This window comes from Sorex araneus, chromosome 5 (genome assembly GCF_027595985.1).
Source record: "Sorex araneus isolate mSorAra2 chromosome 5, mSorAra2.pri, whole genome shotgun sequence".
In the NCBI taxonomy this organism is placed as follows: domain Eukaryota; kingdom Metazoa; phylum Chordata; class Mammalia; order Eulipotyphla; family Soricidae; genus Sorex; species Sorex araneus.
In genome coordinates, this window is record NC_073306.1 from 46,054,794 (window position 1) to 46,070,069 (window position 15,276).

The window sequence follows — 15,276 nt, forward strand, 5'->3', positions numbered from 1 at the left end:
TCACTGGGGCTCTGACACTTGTTAGTGCTGTACTGAAACTTGTCACAGATGGTGCCTACAGTCACAAGGCCAATACTAGCATCCCAAGTCCCAATGGCAAGGAGCTCAGCCAGTGCTCGGGTCTAAGGGCACACGGGAACCTACCAATAATTCCACCTTTGAGGAACTCTCTCCTGGGGTCATGTCTGCTCCCAAGCTACACTGATCAGAATCCAGTCAGGACAAAGAGCTCATAATCCATCATTTTTTGTTTGTTTTTGTTTGGGCACCACACCTGGCCATGCTCTGGGGTTACTATTGGCTCTGAATTCAGAAATCATGCCTGGCGGTGCTCAGGTAACCAGATGAGATGCCAGGGATCAAACTCAGGCTCCTTACCCTCTGTACTCTCACTCTGGCCCTTATAACCCATCATTTGAACATGCACATGTTAATATAACATGTTTTGTTCATGAGCAAAAGGCAGTTAGTTACTAATAGAGGTCAATAAGGACTCTAAGGGACCCTGAATGCAAAAAAGCACCAGGAAGTAGACACTGCCACCTCCCACCCCACCCCCCCAAAAAAGCAATTGCTGTGTCTAAAGTGTCAGTAAATAACAAAGGAATTAGGGAAAGGCCATAGTGATATTACAACAGGTAAGGTACAAGCCTTGTACAAGGACAACTCTGTTTCGATCCCTGATTGTGTGTGATCCCCAAGCACCACCAAGAATGATCCTTGCACACAGAGCCAGCAGTAAACTTTCAGTACTGCCAGGTGTGTGGGCTCAAAACAGGAGGAGGATAAGGAGGAGGAGGGGGAGGAGGAGAAACTTAGAGCTGAGAAAGTCCTTATCCATGGCTGAACTGCAGACCTCTCCCATGATTGTGATGTCTGTAATATGCAGCCACTGAGGCTACAGAAACTTACCAGGGGTACAGGACCCCACTGCAGAACGTGGGGCTGGAGAGATAGCACAGCGGGTAGGGCATTTGCCTTGCACGCAGCCGACCCGGGTTCAAATCCCAGCATCCCATATGGTCCCCTGAGCACGGCCAGGGGTAATTCCTGAGTGCAGAGCCAGGAGTAACCCCTGTGCATCGCCAGGTGTGACCCCCCCAAAAAAAACACTGCAGAACGTGAGGCTTCAGAGGGCTAACACAGGTCAGTGAGATCTAAGCTCCTGTGCTGACTCTCTTCCCTCCCTCCCTCCCTCCCTCCCTCCCTCCCTCTCTCTGTCTCTCTCTCTCTCTCTCTCTCTCTCTCTCTATATATATATATATATATATATACACACATATATATGTATATGTATGTATAGATAGATAGATATTGATAAAGCTAGGTAGAGATATTGAGAGAGAGAGAGAGAGAGAGAGAGAGAGAGAGAGAGAGAGAGAGAGAGAGAGATTTTTTTAATTCATGGCGGTGGGTGGGAGTTGGGGAGGTGGAAGGTAAACCAGGCCTGGAGAACCTTCCAGGGGCCAGCACCAGCACTTCGTAGTGTCTCTCTAACGCCCTCTACTGGCAAAACCCAACAGTGCCAGATGGTGAAAGAACGGTTTCAGGTGCAGCTCCAGCGTTTCGGAGCAAAACAAAGGTGTACCCAGAGAGCAGAGACAAACACTCGTAACTGGCCTGGGGAGAGGAGCAGACATGGAAGAGACAAGGGGTCTGTCTGGGAATGAGGCTGGAGGCACCTGGGCTGCTCTGTCCAGGGCAGGCGTGGACTGGAAGTTTGGGAAGAGAACTGTCCACACAGTCTTCCAGAAGAGGACACAAACACGGAACAAACCGCTCAGCAAAGCCGATGAGGAGAAAGTCACTCTGATGAGCAGAAGCTGAAACTCCCGAACGGGCTGCCTCCTGCTGCCCATCCCTGGGAGTGAGCGGCAGATGGGTAGGAATGTGTTTCATTTTTCTTAAGGAGGGCTCTCAGTCTCCTGCTGTCTTGGGTTTTCTCCCACCACGAACAGCAGACATGAGAACATTCCGTCAGTGGCATTTCCAGCAGGGCTGCCGATGGCGAGCACTGAATCTGAGACCCTCAGTTCACACCTCTGCATGGGAGCCTGGCCTGAGCAAGGGCTGAGAGGGCAGACAGACTTACAGAGAGTCACCCACAGCTGGCGTGGACCAGCTCTGTACCTACCAGTATGTCCGTGATGATACCAAGAGCAAGCGATGGACTGGATCCAATCGTGGTTCTTTTCTAGTTGTGTGATCTCAAGTAGTTGTCTTGAGTTCTCTGTGCCTGGTTTCCTTGTATCATCATGGATTTAATGCAAAGACTTGCTGGCTTAATGCAAGGATTTGCTAGGCATGGGGGTGGAGCACTCAGATCCTCCAGAACAAAGGCCACGTTGCACCATGCTCAGAAGCCGTGTTTCTGCCAATGGCCTGACACCAGCATCAGCATCAGCCCCAGGAGTGTTCAAGCCACGGCATCCTGCTGGAAATGGGCCCCGGAGAGCAGCTCTGGACGTCTGGCACTGAACAGGTGAGGAGATGAAGCCAGCAAGGAAAGGCATTTGCTCAAGGTCCATAGTACAGTGGCAGAACCCACACTGGACTCGACGTCACCACATCAGGACTCGAGTTGGCATCAAGGTGACCATCTGAAGGACTGACACTGATAACAGCTTTGGAGGAAGAGTTTGCACCCTGGTTCTGCGCCTTCCATTCATTCAGCCAGTCACTCAGTGCCTGACAGGGGCCAGATACTGGTCAGAGCCTAGTGCTCCCCCTCCCATTTCTCAGATGAGGTGTCACAGGCTCCCAACTATGGGGACCAGCCTCAGGTTCCTCAGGAGGAAGAGGCTCAGACCACGGACCAAGGATACCAGTGCTCCTGGCTACCTTCCAAGTGTCCCCAGGCAGGCTCTGCCCCTGGCGACAGCACTGTCCTGGGCCTTGCCCCCTCTCCAGGGCAGCTGGGGGCCAGTGAGCCCAGTAGCAGGGCGCAGCCAGACCCCAGTCTCTGTGAGGGCTCTAACCCTCAGCAGCCACCCGGCCAGGACAGGTGCGAGAGGGACCCTGGTGCTGCAGGAGGGAGCGGACGAAGTCAGAGCTGCTCAAGGACTCCTCTGGCTTGATCTACTACACCTGAAGAACTCACTTAGCCGCTGGCAGGACTAGGCAGCAGCTTGACCTACATGGTAGGTTAAAATCCTGTTGCAGGGACCTAGGTGGACGTGCGTCCACCCTGCACTGCAGGACCAGATTGCTAGCAGAGCAGACAGGCCATTTATCTCCCTGTGTCCCCGCAGCCTTGGTTAGAGGCCACACACACACACACACACACATGGGCACACACACACAGGCACACACATGTGCGCGCACACACACGCGCGCACTCACACAAGCATGCACACACACACACCCCTCCCAACACTCCCAGCAGGGGAAGTCAGGGTGCAGCTTCAATGTACCCTTCCCCCGCTGCCTGGCTCTGGAACAGAGCAACCTGACTCTAGGGCTCAGGGATCACTCCTGGCAGGGTTCAGGGGACCCTACGGGGTGCCAAGGATCAAACCAGGGTCAGCCGCATGCAAGGCAAAAGCCCCACCTGCTGTACTAGCCCTCCGGCCCCAAGGCCCTGACCTTGGAGTGAGCCTGCAGAGCCTCAAATTCAAGTCTGGTGCTGCCATGCCATCGCTGTGGCTCTGGGCAGGGAGCAGCTACCTGAGCGTCTGTGGCTCTGCCCCAAGCACCCCTGGGGAAAGCTCTGGGAGCCCCCCAGCCCCTCTACACCCAGGTAGCATGGAACTGTGTGGTCCACAGAGCTGGGCCAGGTGCAGCTGGGGGGGGGGGAGGCCAGAAACCCCTGAGCACTGTTTCGGAGGACAGAACCAACAAACAAGGTCTTCTCTTCCAAGTCCTGGGAGTTGTAAGCAGCGTTCCCTGTGCTGTGTCATCTTGCCGTGGCGGTCAGCCGGGGAGGCTTGTGTGGCCTCCCACAGGTCTTCCCATTGATATTTGCTGTTTGTGGCTTGCACCGACTCTCCTCATGTGCCTTCCAATCTTTCGATTAGTCAGACCGGCTTTAGTACAAAGCAGAGTGTCAGAGCACAAACGCAGCCTCTGCAGGGCCCTGCAAGGTCCAGGGGCTGAGACCCTCTGGTGCCACACTGTGAGGGGCAAAGCAAGCCCACTGCACCCTGGCCAGTAGCAAGGGCAGACATGCGGGGCCACCAGCTAAGGCTTAGGGATCAGGGAATGAGTGCCAGGGATTCAGTCTGTGCCCTAGTGGAGGGGCAACACCGTCTTCTGGTTTTTATTTTCTTTATGAATTCCTTCTGGAACTGCTGGGCATCAAGCCCACATCTCGCACCACAAAAGCATGTGCTTTGCCGAAGAGCCACATGCCCGGACCCAACATGCACATTTATGATTTAGATTACAGGTTGTTCAACGGTGAGGTTTTTAGAATGGGTCATATCTTTTAGCCATTGGGGGACACAGGGCACAGGGTCAGCCAGCGTATGAACAGAACAGACACATCATAGAGTCCGGCTTTCACCTGCAGAACTGAGGCTGAGACACGTGAAATATCCTGCCCAGAGCCCCACGGCCATGTTGAGAGAGAAGCAGGAGGGATGTGGATGTCTATAACTGAGTCCATCCCCTCCACTGTGCCCAGGCAGCCTGGGCCGGGTGGGCGCCACTGCATGACCATCCTCCAGATGGTGCCCCTCAATCTCGTCCCTTTAAACTCAGTCCTTCCAGGCCCCTGGCACCGCCTGGCAATTCATCATGACTGTGATCACCCCCACTTAACTGATGGGACAAGGAGGTTAGGGCAGGGCAACTGGCCCGTCTGGTACCTCACAGCTGGACACCAAAGCAGGACACTCACCTGCTGCACCTCCAGAAGGATGACCTGGCCTCCAGCCCGCAAGGACGGGGCCAGGACAGAGGCCCTGGAGGGACCTCAACCACTGGCCCAATGGCACCCAGTGGGCAGCAAGCAGGCCCTGGCCAAGGGCAGACACACACGGGCCACTCTGTGGCATTCAGAGAGCACATTTATTTACAAAGCACTTTACAAACATCAGCGTTCGCCTCCCCACAGCCCCCTGCGAGGTAGGTCAGTAGTCATATCTACAGTTTACAGATGGGGAAATTGAGGCACGGAATGGGGGTGTGGCCTGCCCCATTTTAAAGAGACCTTCCCGTTCACCCATCAAAATATAACGAAAAATAAATTCCTCCCCCACCCAAAAGAAAAGCATCGCTCCTCCTCCCACATCTACAGGTGGTGAGCACCCGTGTCCAGCAGAGCCTCCCAGTGGGCAGTGTGCCTGGGAGCCCCAGGGACCTCAACCCCAGGGGCTGTCATTCAGATTTGAAGATTGTCACCTGCACAGGCTGAGCGGCCGGCCAGTGGGGGGGACAGCGAGAGGCAGAGGGGCTGGGGTGATTCCATTCCGCAGAAAGTGGCCCCATGGGGCGGGGCGGGGCAGAGCAGGGCAGGGCCCAGCGGGGAGCCAGAGCACATGGCAGAGAGGCGGAGGGCAACCGGACACAGGGAGCCCAGGGCAGCAGGGCGGCGGGAGCAGAGGGGGCCCCGGGCCCCCTGGCAGAACTCTCCTGTGCCCACTGCAAAGCAGGGCAGAGTCCATTTGCTCACGGACCCCAGGGGCTGGGCTGCTGGAACTCCTGGACACCACACCCCATTGTCCATTCTGCTTACGTCCAGAGGCGTCTGGGCTGGAAAGCAGCTTCCTCCTGGCCCTCAACTGAGCCGAGGCCAGGATGGAGTGAAGGTGCCAGACCGGGTCCCCCAGCTCCGGCAGGTCTGAGCCCGAATGACACTACAGGGCAGCGCCAGGCCTCTGCAGGACCCAGTGGACATGGGGCTAAGCTTCCTCTCGGCCCTCAGCCTGCCCCCAGTAGAAGGGCACGAAGCTGGCCCACTCCAGGGCTCTCCCTGTGGGGTCCTGGTAAATCAAGAGGGACACAGGCTGTCCTCAACTGAAGCGATGGTGGGCCTGGCCCTGAGCGTGGTGGGTGCCCCAGGCCACGGGCTCCCGCTATCTGGACTCCAGCCCTTCCAGGAACTCCAGGGCCACGTCATAGCAGAAGTGGTACTGATCCTGGGGAGGAGAGGAGAGAGTCACGAGGGAGGCCATGCAGTCCTGGGTGGGGATTGGGGGGGTGGGGAGACGAGGGTCTGGGAGGCCTGGTCGGGAACTGGAAGCGGTGTGACGCGGGTCCTCACCAGGGTCTCCACCATATTGGGCTTGTAGTTCCGCAGCATTTTGGCAGCAAAGAAAACGTCCACCAGGTTGTGGCAGCGAATCATCTCGAGCACGGTGGCGCAGGCGCAGAAGGTGCCACTGCGACCGCCCCCGTTTCTGAAGGAGACACAAAAGCTGGGGTGGAGCTGGGGAAGAGTCAGGTACTCTCGAAGGCCAAGGCAAAAGGCAGGAGCAGGGAGAGGGCAGAGGGGCCAGGCAGCCTGGACATGCCGGGTGGGAGGCCAGGGATGGGATGAGGGGGCCCCAGGAGGAAGGGGCATGGAGTCAGCGGGGAGAGGAAGGGCAAGGGGACAAGGGACAGGACAGGGAGCCAGAGGCCAGTGGCAGGAGTTCGAGGTGAAGCAGGCGCAGTCGGATGCTAGGACGCCTGTGGCCTCTAGGAACTCAGAGCCCAGAGGGGGACGGGCAGACTCACAGGCCTGGAGGCCCAACACTCCAAGGGCGAGGCTGGGACCAAGAGGAAGGAACGGGAGCAGAACCAGGAGCGAGCACACAGGTCAGACCCGCAGCCTCTCAGCAGGACCCTCCCTGCCCCGTCCAGCTCCCCCCACCCCATTCCCCGAGGCCCCTTTTGGTAAGTGGGGGGATGCCGAGGTCCTCAGCTCCTCTCTGGGGGGCTCTCCCACCAGGACCCCGCGCCCCTCGGCGACTGGCTGCCTCAGTGCTCAGCTTTTGCACCCGGCACGCTCGGCTGAAAAGGACAATAAGTGTGGCAAGCATCAAGCAGTTGGTGCGGCCACCCCCAGACATGCATGAAGACACGCGCTTCCCAAACGGAGCATGTGGACAAACGGAAAGCTGCATGCGTGAATGCATGAACCAAGACCGGAGCGCCACAGTCTGAGAAGCTGGAGCCAGAGAAACAGGACACAGGGGAAGGTGCCTGCCTGGCCTGGGACCAACCCTCGTTCAAATATCCCGCACACATCTGGTCCCTGAGCACTGCCAGAGCTCCCTCCAGAGCCAGGAGCAGCCCCTGGCTCTGTGCTCGACTCTCCCTTCCCCCAAAAAACAGAAGAGCCCTGTGGGGTGGGGGGGAAGACCGAGGACTGCCTCCCGGCATGACGTCACGTCACAGAGGCTCAGGGTGGGGGTGACGTCTGAGAACTAGCAGTTCCCCCAGAAGAGGCAGGGCCAGGACCCCAGGGCTCCAGGCCAGCCCCTGCCTCCCCGCCTTGCTCCCCGCCGCACTCACAGGCAGTGCACCACAGTGCGGCCGTCCCCGCTCTCCGCCTGCCACTTGTCCACCTCGGCCAGCAGGTGCAGGAAGGCCTTCTTGGAGTCGGGCGTGTCCCGGTACGCAGACCAGCGCAGGAACTGGAAGTGCCGCACCAGCAGGTGGCCCTCCTGCAGCTGGGGGCACTGTGAGTACCAGGGCCACCAGAATTCGCCCAGCCACCACCCCCAGGCTCCCACATCACCTACCCGGGAGATATTCTGCACCCGGAACACGCGGGCCACCAAGTCCTCATCTGCTGTGCCCGACACGAACTCCACCTCCATGAGGCCGTACTGATGCCGGCCCGGCTCTGGCCAGTACTGCGGGCAGGGCTGATGGGAGGAAAGGAGAGCTGAGGCACAAGGGCCAGCTCGAACCTCCACTCCTACCCACCATACACATCTGCCCTGGTGCCCCCACACAGCCCAGACCCACCTCCCGAGTCCCCCCACCCACACACCAGGCTGCCCAGCACACATATCCAATGGACTCCACTCCACACTGCGGTGTGCCAAGTTACACCCGTCAGTGGTGTGCTGCCCACCAGGCTCCCTAGCCACCACATATGCCCGCTCACACATTCCCCGCATCCTACCACATGAGCCTGCTCGTATATTCTACCCCTGCCCGCCACACACGCCCACTCGCATACTCCCCACCATACACTGTCACACACTGCCCCCTCCCCACCACACATGCTCACTCGCATACTCCACCCCTGCCCACCACATACACCCAATCGCACATTCCACCCCTGTCCACCACACACACCTGCTCGCACACTCCACTCCTACCCACCATACACACCTGCTCACACACTCCACCCCTGCCCATCACACACACCCTCTCACACACTCCACCCCTGCCCATCACACACACCCTCTCACACACTCCACCCCTGCCCACAACATACACCCTCTCACACACTCCATCCCTGCCCACCCCACACACCCGCTCGCACACTCCACCCCTGCTCACCACACATGCTCACTTGCACACTCCACCCCTGCCCGCCACACACACACGCTCACACAGTCCACCCCTGCCATGGTCGCCCAGTCACATTCTGAGACACAGCTCCACATCCCAACTGTGAGGAGTAGGGCCCCACATGCACCCCTTCTCTGGGCCACAGACTGGACATGGGGGAAACAGAGGAGGCACAGAACGTGTCTCCCACACATGCATGCATTCAGACTTGTGGTTCAGTTTCTCCCTGGGTGAAATGGCCCCCCAGCTCCTCCTAGTAAAAGCTGCACCCCACCCAGCTCCCTCTCTGAGTCCCCCAAGGAGAGGACACCCCCTACCCCTAGTGCCAGGGTCAGAAACACTCCTCGGTGTACATCTCTGCCTATGCTGCCCCCACTCTCCTCCGTGCCCACTTCTTCACCTACGTAATGCTGACTCTCCCGTACGTCTCAGCTCAGACACTATCTCGGAGAAGTCCGCACTGACCCACCCTCCCCTGGGTTCCTCTGTGGGACTCTGTTAACCACCTCTGGTTTACACCTGCTCCTCCTGGGCCCTGAGGCCTGGGAGTAGCCCTGAGTCCTGCCTGTGCACTGTGCCCAGTGTCCCCGGCAGCTCCCAGTCCAGAGAGCAGCTCCTGGGAGCAGTGGTCCAGTGCAGGAGTGAGTGGGTGGTGGTCAAGAAGCCTCCCCTGGGTCCCGCCCCTCTGAGGGGAGAGGGCTCCTGCCCAGGAGCCCCTGACCCACAGACCGAGGCCACTGACACCAAGTGTCAGACACACCAAAGCTCACTACGGTCTCCAGGGGCCACGAGGGGCACTTTACAGCTGCCAGGGAGCTGGAGAGGCGGCACAGACCCAAGGAACAGGCTCATGCTGGCCGGGAGGCTGAGCACCGGCACTTCCGGGAGCTCCCGCTCCTGCTTGAGTGTCCAGGCTGTGCTAGCCCAGACCACGGGCCAATGAGAAGCCAGGCAGCTGACCCCTCCTCATAGTGACACTCCAGGTACTTATCCCTCCACATACTGACTGACACCTCCACGTACTGACCCTTCCACTTACTGACCATGTACTGACCCCTCCGTGTACTGACCCCTCCATGTACTAAACACCAGCTCCACGCCAGCAGCCGGGTGCTGACCCAAGTCTGACAAGAACCTCATGTAGCCAGGAGCCAGGATGGTCCCCATGCCACAGAAAGGAAACTGAGACGGGCCCTGAGAGGTCAATTAACTTGCCCTGGACCAGTCTCAAAGCAGGGAGGCTGGAACTTGACTGTTTCAGAGATTCCTGTGATGAACAGTTTAGTCAAGCGACTAAAACACCAAAAACAAAACCCCTCCATCTGCAAGGAGACAGCCCAGAGTGGGGTACAGCCGAGTGACCCTGGAGAAGTCTGCGTCTTCTCACACTTGAAAATCCTAAGTGCAAAGCTGAGTCCTGGGCATGTAGCACCTGTACGACAAAAATCAGTTCTCTCTAATCTGACAGCCTCGTTTCACAGATGAGGAAACTGATGAGGCTCTGGAGGGAGCCACGTCTACAGTCGATCAGCAAAAGACCCAGACCCCACCAGAACTCCTGGCGCGTGCTCTTAAACGCATGGGGCCCTGGGCAGCGGTCCTCACCCAGGCCGAGTTGGACTGGTGCAGCTGGTTGAGCATGACGATGGATGTGCACCCATAGTCGTAGACCAGGCGCCAGAAGTCAGGCGTGGTGCTCTGCAGTGGGTGCAGAGTCACGATGAAGGCTGCGCTCCGGGTGTAGCTCTGCAGGACAAACAGAGCTCAGGGCACGGGGAAGGTGAGGTTCTGTGAGACCAGCATGCAGCTGTTCACAGTGTCGGTCAGGCCCCGCCCCCAGGATCAGGCCCCGCCCCAGGATCCAACCCCGCCCCAACATCAGGCCCCGCCCCCAGGACCAGGCCCCGCCCCAGGATCCGACCCCGCCCCAACATCAGGCCCCGCCCCCAGGACCAGGCCCCGCCCCCAGCTGTCCTCCCGCATGGAAGGCAAGCAGCTCAGCGCACTGGGGTCTCAGGCCCTGGGTTGGTCACAGGGAAGGCTCAGCAGGCAGCTCTGCAGTCCACCACAGGTTTGCCACAGGCTGGCTTCTGGCCCTGCCTGCTCCAATTGGGGTCCACAGGGCCAGGCTGCACCCAGAGTCCCTTTTCAGACGTCAGTCCAGCATCAAGCTGAGCACCCCCCAACCAAGTCTCTAGCACAGAAGCTCGCGTCCCCTGGGAACCAGAGAGCAAAGGCTCCCATGTATGGTGATGGGAGCTTGGGATGCAGTGGGCAGAGGGACCAAGCTCACACCCTGCCACGGGACTTGGCATCTGCTGTTCCTGCTGCTAGGACAGACTCTCCCCTCCGCACACTCGCTCCCTTGCTCACTTCTTTCTGCCTTTGCTTAACAGAAACCTCTTCGCCGATATCTTCCTTGTCATGTCATCCAAAATAGCTACATACACACACAGCCTGCATGAAATATATGGTTTTCCGTAGAAACGGTCAGTGTCTGACATTCCTTTTTAGATTTGTTTACTGGCTGTTCCCAACACAGCGCTCCCCATTGCATACGGGTATCCCCACCAGTGAAAGGCTCGGGGGAGCAGAGACTGGGGGTGCCTGGCACATCGTATGCGGTTAATGAATGCTCATGACTAAATAAAGCTCTATAAAGTTCCTTCTAACTCCATGAAGGGTCTGAGACCCCAGCCCAGGGCACATCAGTGTCAGGCACTGACCCTACTGCACCCCTCCTGACTCATTCTGCCAAAAGGGGCTGCCCACAGCCTGCAGGACTGTATGCCAAGTCTCCCTGTAGTCCTGCCCAGACCCCCAGTGCCCCTTCCTCTCCTGACGCCCTCCTGATTCTCAAGGTTCTCTGACCAGCAGCTCCTTGAGGACAGGCCCAACCAAGTTCCCAAACTCCAGCCTAGTGCTCAATGGGGCTCCAGGCAAACCTGACCGGCCCCCGCAAAAGCCCACTGTTTCCAAAGCCCGGGCCTGGCGCCTGGCCTTTCTGGCTTATGAGCCACCAGGCTCTGCATGGCTGGGTCCAGCATCCAGGGCTGGGGTCCAGGCCATGGTTCAGCAGCGCCAAGTGCCTGCCCTGTGAACTTGGGACTGCAAGTTCCACATGCAGGAAGACCACAGCTGCTGGAAGCAATCCCAGCTGTGAGCCCACCACTGAGCCAGGTGTGCGCACCCAGGGCGGGGAGCACAGCCAGGGGCCAGGGCAAGGCAGCACCATTCCAGCCCAAATCCTGCAGTGGGCTGTGGGACTGTCACCCCAGGAAAAGCTCTCCCAGTTCCAGACATCAAGCCTCAGGTCCCACCATGCTGAGCTTCCCCAAGTCCCCATGTCACTCCTCCAGTCCCGGGATTCCCTGAGCCTGATGCTAGAGACAGCCCTGCCCAAAGACAGCCCTGGAGGCAACCCGTGCCTGAACTCTATCCCCCAGACACTCCTTAAACCAAAGGTTACACCTGAGGGGGAACTCTGGCCTGTATGCCCAGGATGGAAGACAACCAGGGGCAGGAGAGGGGACCCTGGAGCCCAGCTCCCAGAGCAGGCAGAGGGTCCCCTAGCCAGAGCCCTGCGCTCTGTTCCTATGGCACATGGACCCTCCCCAGAGCCCAGTCCAGCCCCGAGCCCTCACGTCAGTCAGGGCGGCGTTGATGTAGTTGTTGGGGTCACCGTCAGTGGAGACAAGGAAGGGCAGGCATCGGTCGGGTGGCAGCACGTCCATGCTGCGGTTCTTGTCCCGGTTCCGTGGCAGCAGGGCGATGCTGCACTCCTCCACGTCCAGCGGTGGTGTGACCGAGTTCAGCGTCTGCAGGGAGTGTGACAGGAGCGGACGCGTCAGCACCAGCTGTGTATCCTCACCCGCCGTCAGCCAGGCTGGGTGGTTAATCCCAATTTCTAAAGGGAGAAACCAGGGTCCAAGAGAGAAGCAGAAAGGCAGGGACCCCGTACCCCACCTCCAGGGCTTGCACCACACACTTAGCCTGGCGGACACACGAGACTCAAGATGCAAAGGCACAGCGAGGCTCACGTGAGCGGGAGAAGAACTGACACCCCCGGGCTCCACAGAGCCCGTTACAGAGCCCTGCACAACGCGCTGCAGAATGGGTCTGGTGGAGCCAGGGCTCGAGAGCAGGCCGGGGGCCCGGTTCATCTCCTCCACCCTCTTACATTCATCCTGAGTCCTGGTGTCAGGTCTCTTTCTCAGGTTCTTGGGAATCCCTGCGGGAGTCCCGACCTCTCATGATCCCAGAATCTCTAGGAACCACAGGCCACATTTACTGTAACATGGATTTGGGCTAGTCTCAGGCAGCTGCTCTGCAGGAACCTGGAATGGGGGGGACCTTGGGGGGCCTCTGTCCCCCAGTGACCAGACTCCAACTTTGGCAGAAACAGCCTTTCCCCAGCGTAGCCAGGTGACACGGGAGATGAGCTGTGCTCCCACAAATGGGCTGGGTCCATCAGGCCTCCAAATCTTTAGCCTAATGGAAGGAAAGAAGGAAGATGGGATTGTGGGAAGGAAATGTCTTATTCTGGAGTCTTGATAATAGAGAGGATGTCAGCCTGGATCTGAAAATCAAGCTGAAAGCCGGAGAACAGAAACCAAAATAGGCTATGTTATATCACCATTTGAGCCCCTGGGTCCGGCCATAACTGAAACTGTGCCATCCTTGGACTTTTCAGTTATATGAGTCACTGAGCTGGGTTTTTGTTACTTTCAAAAGAATCCTAATGAATACAAACACTGCAAGAGTTTGTAAATAAGGAAACCGAGGTTTAGGGCCAAAGCGATAGTACAGTGGGTAGGGAGTTTGCCTGGCATGTGGCCGACCAGGGTCCAATCCCATATGGTCCTCAAGCACCGCCACGAGTAATTCCTGAGTGCAGAGCCAGGAGTGACCCCTGGGTGTTGCTGGGTGTGACACAAAAAGGAAAAAAAAAAAGAAAAGAAAGAAAACCAAGGTTTGGAAAGGGGAAATGACTTGCTCAAGACTACTCGCAGTTCTTACCTGAGCTAGATTTTGAATCCATAATTCATTTTGACTTTGAATTCTGAGCTCTCAAAGGCTTGGATACAACACCCGCCATCTCTAAGTCTTTCAGAATAGCTCAGCCCTGTCCCTCCTGCTTAGGCCTCCATGACTCAACAGCAAAAAGAACCAATACATGCGTACTCTCTCTCACAACCCACACTCACACATCTGCGTGCACACGCACACACACACACACACACACACACACACACACGCATGTGGCTCACACCCACCTGGAATTCCTCCCGCAGCTGGGAGGAATTACTCTGAGGATCAATGCGGATCATCTCCTTATAGGTGGCCTTGAATTCGCTGACAGGGATGGTGGTCTCACCACACAGGCAGGCCTCCAGGATGGCATCATGGATAAAGATATACTGCTCCTGGGATGGGGGAGAAAACGAAGAAACCACAAGGAACTGGAAACCAGAGTTGGAAAGCAAGCTGAGGTGGGAGTGCTCTGAGGTGCTAAAGTATTCTGAGGTAGCAGGGATGCTATGAGGTAGTGAAGTGCTCTGAGATGGGGTGCTCGGAGGTTTTGTGGTGTTCTGAGGTCATGGAAGTGCTCTGAGGTATTGGGGTGTTATGAATTAGTGGGGTTCTGATGCAGCGGAGGTCTCTGACATGGTGGGATGCTCTGAAGTAGTGGGGTGCTCTGATGTGAGAGAGTGCTCTATGGCAGTGAGGATGCCATGAGGTACTATAATGCTCTGAGGGGCTGGGGTACTCTGAAGTGGTACTCTGAGGTAGCAGGGGTGCTATGAGCTAGTGGTATACTCTGAGGTAGCAGGGGTGCTATGAGCTAGTGGTATACTCTGAGGTACGAGAGCACTCTGAGGTAGTGGGGATGCTCTGAGGAAGTGGGGTACTGAGTTATGAGGGTGCTCTGTGGTGGTGAGGTTCTCTGAAATAATGGGGGTGCTCTGACATTCCGCAGTGCTCTGAAGTAGTGGGGTGCCCTGAGGTGCTGGGGTGCTCTGAGCTGGTGTTCAAGCCATATGTTGGACATTACATTCAGACAAACCCTTCTCGAAACAGCCTTCATGGACTGTTCCCAGCTCCGATTTGTCCGGGTGGCCACCCTGTGAGGCGCCCTGAAGAAGGGACACCCAGGATCCCAGAGTGAGGGTGCAGACCCAGGAGGCATGGCCTGTGTCCCAAGCCATCACTGTGTGACCTCACACAGCATAAACAAAGGACACTGGGTCCCTGGACTCGGAGTTCAGGGATGCAGAGGCCTTGGAGCCTAAGAGAGCCCCTGCCCCCAGTCCTGGAGGTGCATGTGGGGAGCCGGCCACACCCCTACCTCCGTCTGTATCATGTTGACCCGCCGGGAGCAGAGGGTCTTCACACAGTTGTAAATGTCCACGACGCCCTCACACTCGGCCATGTCCAGCATCACGTCCAGGACAATGTAGCAGCCTGTCCGGCCCGTGCCCGCACTATGGGATGGAGGAGACGGTGACCCCACACATCAGAAGGGGAATAGAAGGGGCCCCCAGAGAGCCTGGCCATGCCCACCCCACACTAAGGCCTTGCCCCAGCAGCGGGAAAGCGCTGCAAGAATTCCGGTGAAGTGTGAGAGAACTGAGTTGGGGGTGCCCAGAGGAGCAGGCAGGGAAGGCAGAGAACACAAGAAACTTCCACTGGGGGAGACGAACCACAGGAGGCTCTGCCCTCGAACCCAGACCTCCAGCATCCTTCACAGCCCGCACGCTCACCCCCGCTCACCCACAGCTGGACTCGCCCCTCTGCCAGCACAGGCCACGCCTCTGAGCT

The 15,276-nt window shown here is 57.8% G+C and overlaps 1 protein-coding gene across 5 annotated transcripts in view; it reads right to left on the reverse strand.

Moving 5' to 3' along the window:
* Window positions 1–4,991: 4,991 nt before the first annotated feature.
* Window positions 4,992–15,276, reverse strand: part of PTPRU (protein tyrosine phosphatase receptor type U) — a 78,761-nt gene continuing 68,476 nt past the window's right edge. For 4 of the 5 annotated variants that reach the window (XM_055138613.1, XM_004603532.2, XM_055138612.1 and 1 more), the window contains 8 exons: window positions 14,804–14,939; window positions 13,731–13,880; window positions 12,099–12,272; window positions 10,060–10,200; window positions 7,671–7,796; window positions 7,441–7,598; window positions 6,206–6,341; window positions 4,992–6,080 (listed from right to left, as the gene is read on the reverse strand). In XM_055138613.1, the coding sequence (XP_054994588.1) occupies window positions 6,018–6,080; window positions 6,206–6,341; window positions 7,441–7,598; window positions 7,671–7,796; window positions 10,060–10,200; window positions 12,099–12,272; window positions 13,731–13,880; window positions 14,804–14,939 (1,084 nt within the window). In that variant the 3' untranslated portion in view covers window positions 4,992–6,017. The remainder of the gene's footprint in view (window positions 6,081–6,205; window positions 6,342–7,440; window positions 7,599–7,670; window positions 7,797–10,059; window positions 10,201–12,098; window positions 12,273–13,730; window positions 13,881–14,803; window positions 14,940–15,276) is intronic. The other variant, XM_055138611.1, reaches the window with a different exon arrangement.